Source organism: Polistes canadensis, unplaced genomic scaffold, assembly GCF_001313835.1.
Source record: "Polistes canadensis isolate GaletaPanama2010 unplaced genomic scaffold, ASM131383v1 scaffold_121, whole genome shotgun sequence".
Classification (NCBI taxonomy): domain Eukaryota; kingdom Metazoa; phylum Arthropoda; class Insecta; order Hymenoptera; family Vespidae; genus Polistes; species Polistes canadensis.
In genome coordinates, this window is record NW_014569668.1 from 236,189 (window position 1) to 242,167 (window position 5,979).

The 5,979-nt window shown below is 30.5% G+C and overlaps 1 protein-coding gene across 3 annotated transcripts in view; it reads left to right on the top strand.

Annotated features, from left to right (window-relative positions):
- Window positions 1–3,444: 3,444 nt before the first annotated feature.
- Window positions 3,445–5,979, top strand: part of LOC106788000 (GTP-binding protein RAD-like) — a 13,855-nt gene continuing 11,320 nt past the window's right edge. For all 3 annotated transcript variants that reach the window (XM_014750859.1, XM_014750862.1, XM_014750861.1), the window contains exon 1: window positions 3,445–4,037. In XM_014750859.1, coding sequence (XP_014606345.1) covers window positions 3,847–4,037 — 191 coding nt within the window. In that variant the 5' untranslated portion in view covers window positions 3,445–3,846. The remainder of the gene's footprint in view (window positions 4,038–5,979) is intronic.

Sequence of the window (5,979 nt, forward strand, 5' to 3'; positions counted from 1 at the left end):
ACACACACACACACACACACGCACATGCCCGTGTGTCTTATCTTGCGTATCTCTCTTTCTCTCTCTCACTCTTACTACGGGATTTCATCTATACTAGCACGAATTTCTTTTTTATTTTCAAAAACACTTTTATTGTTAATACCTAATATGTTTTTTTATGAAAAATTTATTAATACGATTGAATATATTTCATAGAATACAATTTACTAAAGAAATGTAATTAAAAGCTGCTTACGAGTAAAGTTGGAATGTACGTACTTATCATTAACACCTTTATTAACAACTTTGAACTCATAATTAGAATCATTTCGTAAGTTCATAAGATAGGTTCATTATGGCAAAACTTTGCTTATTGTTCTCTAAGATTTATTCGTCTAATATTAGGAACTACTAACTTCTAGTAATTTGAATAGCAAAATTAGAGTTGGAGACAATTATCTCTCTCAGTAAGTATTAAAAATGAATGTATTTTTGGAAATTTGGATCTGACACATTAGGCTTAATTTTAGCCTATCAAATATTCTTGTATCTTTAATCGAGGCATTAATCAAGCTACAAAACGTCTATCGATCCTAAATTTGTCATTAATCTATTCATTATCTTTTTTCTCTCTATCAATGATGTTTTTCTATTCCACTTCCAGAGGCAGTGCTCTTCAAAAGTGCATGCGCCAAAAATCGAAAGTGATCGAGGTAAAGTATCTAAAAATAGAATCCATTGTTTCCTGAAAACTTATCCATGTATGCACATCATACATAAGTATGTATCATATATACATACTTACTTACTTAGGTATTTTATAAACGTGTATGCGTCTGTGTGCGTACCTCCCTTTAGTCGTCTTATTTCGAAAGTGCTTCCAACGTCACTGTCACAGTATCAATAGCTAACCTCGTTCTTTATCCAACATCTTGGAAAACTCGTGTAACCTTCCTTTTTTATCTCTCCCAATTCTCTCGAGCCTGCTCCTGCTGACATAAGGTGAATATATGAAGACGATGGTTTCCGCTGGCTCCAGAGTCCACGAGGTCGACGGCAGACCATCGAGTAGACCATCGAGTAGACCATCGAGTAGACCATCGAGAAGACCATCGATCTTGGGATCTAACCATCATTCACCAAGTAAAACGTTTGTCGGTTACATCCCGTTTTTTCAAAGTACTTGCACAAATATGTACACTTATTCCATGCCTCCTATATAAGATACAATTTTATCGATAATGTTTTCTTAAAATATGCTAGACATACGAATTCGAAACTAGGTCTTTTGTAGATACAAAATTGTAGCAGTAATCTCTTTATTTGTGGAGTTGGCATTCTTAGAAATTCCTTCTATTGGAATAATATTTTATCAAATATGATTTTTTATATCAGTGTAGGTAAGCCAAGAGGGAAGAGTGATGGGATGAAATATTAAGTGAGCAAAAAGAGATCAATAAAATAGATAAGATAAATAACATGACAAAATATCCTGCTATTTCATATTTTATATTTTATTATTTACTTTTATTATGACTTTATTGTTCTTTTAGAGATATACTCGACGAATCGTAAAATTAGAAAATCATTAAAATTTAAATTGTTGGTAGATGTAATTAAGTCAATCAAGATAATATCGTTTACACCTATAACGTATGCTTCTACGAAGCATATAATACGAAGCAACACGTCTTTCTAATTACTTGCTGCTCGTAATCAATATAAGATTCTCGTGATATTGAGACAGTGACATTTGCACGCGATTAAATTATTTTTTCTTCATTTTAATTTGGACAATGTTGTACACGCGTATCTAAATGTCTATTGATAAAAATTGATTCACTCAAGTATTTAATTAAATATATCGATCATTAAAAACAAAATAGTTAATGTAAATACAGTTAGTGAAATGGATAGGTGGCCCGTTCAAAAAAAAAACAAAAATCACGTGCTGTTGATTTTAAAGTGGCAGTAAAAAAATACAACATCTTTAGTAGTAAAGGTTTTAGTAGACGAATAGCTCAAACCCGTAAAAGGAAAAGTAAAAAGACAAAAAAGTAGCCGATTATATTGAACTAATACTAAAGGAGTTAATTATAATTCAATTTATTATCTGATCACTTCGTGAAACTTGTTGAAAGTAATTAAAAAAAAAAGTAACATTGATTAATATAATAAATTTGAGTAGGAATTAAATATCTGTCGCTTTTTTTTCTTTTCCTTGAATTATTTCATTTTATAGAAGAGAAAAAAATTTGATATCAGATTTTGACGAAGGAATTATGAGGTAGTATGCGTCACGTATGAACTTCATATGTCTTCCTAATATATAATCGATATCCGACTCTGAACGAGGAAACGGTTTCACAAGCCTTACCACAAACATTCATCTTCGTCTCGTGTTAGAATAAAGATGGTGTTCCAAGATGATGGCAGGGGAATAACGAACTTGTCTCCTATCAAATTGCCAAGTATAATGATATTAAAGAAACCGTCGACACTCTTGCCTGTTTTATTTGTAGACCTGACACGTGTCTAAATACTTTATCGATGTTGATGATAAAGATATTTACATCGATGACATAATTCGATCGGGGAAAAATTTTAATTGAAAAATTAAAGAATAAAGCTGAAAGGTTAAAGTATTCTAACGGGTAAAAGGAAGCTCGTCTTGAATGCATTAAGTTCTTTTTTAGAGAAGACAGAGAAGAAGATCAAGATTTACGTTGGCTTCCTTGAGTGGACGGGTTCTTTCACGAGTTCATTTTTTCTTTTTTTTCTCAAAAGACGTTCTTCCTTGATGGTTCTTCAAATATGGTGAAATATAAAAACTATCTTTTATGTATATACTCTTTGAAAATTCATTTTAATTAAATACTTCAGAAGATTTAATTATCGTAGTTCATCAAAAGTTTAAAATTAATCGATATCTAGATACTTAGTCTTGTCTTCGCTAAACTCACCTGTCTCGTATAATATTTTTAAAAGTTCCGACGAATTATTCTATCACTTACTTTCGACTAGAAAATAAAACCAATCTATAGATACGCTCGAAGATCAATATTTAAACAGAGATAGAAGAAATTCTTATTTCTATATACGCAACATATAAATAAGTTTTGAAGAAAACGTTTTATCGTTACTTCTAAAAGAAGAAAAACGTATCGCAAAGTTGAGGTAAAAGAAATAATGTTATTTACGTATTGCACGGATCGAAAATTAATTTCCTAGTTGGTTTCGAATAAGAGTAGTACTAAAAGGGGGAGGGAATAAATGTAAATAAAAATAAAAGGAATAGAAAAGTGAATCGCGGTACATTCGTCGATGAGTTATTCTACATTTGTCAGTTGATTCGTTCGGCGAACTTTTAGGCCTTGTCACGATTGCGCAAGCGTTGTCAGATGAACACAACGGAGGTGGTATGACGCGCAAGAACGTACATGCAAGCTTCAGTTTTCAGCAAGACCTAGCTGGAACGCGAAGTTAGATTCATTACTGTTATTACAATTTACCATCTCCCTCGTTCGCTTTTGAACGTTATCCTGTTGCGTCTCCGGGACCTCGTGGTTCTCGAAAAGAGGATATTCGAGCTCTTGAAAAATCGATTCCAACTTAAATCAAAGACTCGGATATCTGTGTTGTTAAAAATACTTTGATGATAATCCCCTAAATCATCAATTAACGTTTTCGATGATTTTCTTTCGAAATTAAAAGGACGAAAGTAATGTCATCGATGATTCGAGTCATGAAATGAGTGTGATCGAGGCAAAGACTTTATTAAGATTTTTTCGCGGGGATTAAGAGTTCAGTGGACGTCCAAGTGATACGCGTATTTATCTCTTGGTAACTTTCGTTAGTTCATTTTGAATGGCAGCATCCACTAAGTCGGATAACCATGCGGTTAGTGTCGAAAAACGAACATCGATAGTTTTCGAGCATGTTTCCATGAATAACTGCACACCCAGCAATTTCCCGGACAAGTTTCAAGATTTTTTTGCTGCTGTCACCGAAGATAGCGACGATATACCAACCATGCTCGAAGACAAACTAATACCGAGGTGAGATTTCAACATTTTTCTCGTTTCTTTTTTTTTTTTTTTTTTAAATAAGATATAGAAAAAAGTATATATATCAAACAAATCTTTTTTAGATCTTTACGTTCCTTATAAAAATTACAAAAATTTCAATGTTTGCTTAATATCTATTTCTCCGTTTATATGGTTGGATGAATTAACTTGAAACTTATAGTAAAAATGAAGCTACGCGCGTTACGACAATTCACAAATAATTATTTAATTAAATTCAATTTCAATTCGGTTTCAAAATAAAGTTATTTCACAAATTTATTTAAAAACATCGACACACACCATATATATATATATATACCATATATATTATAACTGAAGGGATATTTAAAATAATGTCAGATATTATAACTGTATCAAAAAACTTGTGCCTGTCAGGAGAAAGCCAAGGTAGTTTTAATTTAGTTTGATATAGTTTAGTAGTTTCTTTCATGCATCGTTATTAAATTGATGGTAACACCTAAATTTAATTATCGCTAAATCTCATTAAAATAATCTTATTTTTTTAGCATGCAAATAATCATAACGAGTCTCTTCTGAGCAACTTATTTAAAGATTTAAGTCGAATTAAAATAGAAAGTAGCTACGGTCACGGAGAAAAAGGACTGTTTTTTAGATAAGACATTAAACGTCCTAATAAAATATCTTTCTTAAAGCAGACAAGGATCTTATTAATGCTCCTTCACTTTTTTCATCGTTAGAGATGAAAGCGTCATCGTCTCTGGAAGTGCTGTAAACGAACCGTTATTCCTTTTTCTTTATTTTACGTTTTTATTTATGCTTTTTTTCTTATTACGATACTCCAAGGTTTTCAAATAAAGAGAAATAACGAAGGATCCTATAAAGATTTATAAAATTTATACACTAAATATATACTTGCTTATTTCACACTAGAAATAATAAGAAAAAATAATGAAATAATTTTTATTAACGATACAATAAACTTATTTTATAAATCTATTAATTTTAATATCATTATTTTGATAGAATTGCGATCGATAAAATATATTTCCGAGTTTATTTATCTTTTAAACCTTCGAAGAAACATCTTAAAAAATATCAACAAGCTTTAACAAGTCTCCATAAAAAAATGACCAATTCTTCTGTTATTTAATCTATTGTATTGTTCATTTGAAACATATTCATTATTTATTATTAATCATGAGAATTACGTTGTCTAGACGAGAATTTGGTTAAATAGAATAGCAAACAGATAATTAAGTAACGATTAAACAGTTATTATTGCGTTAAATTGATACCGCATGAAAATATAGGAGGATAAAACGCAGATCGATCTTTCATTAGATCATTAAATACACCCATTATAGTAACAGTTAGTCGAGCCTTTATATCCATAAGAATTGTTCACTGCATTATCCGTTAACATGACCACAAATTAATTAAGAATATTAATTGACAAATGTTAACAAACCTAGACGTAATGTCTAAAAAAAGGATTCAATGAATTTGTAATTAGTAACGTTATCTTTTATTTATTTTGTATCATGTTTGCATTCTATTCGTATTTTGAAATTTATACAATAAAATATAAATCGATACTTAAAAAAACATATATTCATATTATTGAATTCGTTAATTAAAAGAAACGAATTGAGATTTGAAAAAGTACTGGTCGTTTTACTAACAATAACTATTCTAATTTTAATTTTATTTTTCAATCCTTTTTTGATAAAAATAAAATAGGTTCCTCGATAGAAATAAGTCGAAATATTTGGGTAAATACAATAAACATTACAATATGTAGGGATTTAAAGCAACGAATAGAAAGAATGTTCTTGGGAAATCAGAAAATCGATTTCTTTTTTTGTCCTTCTTTCTCTCTCTCTCTCTCTCTCTCTCTCTCTCTCTCTCTCACTTGCAAAGAAAAAAGCTGAGAGCACAGAATTGGTGAATG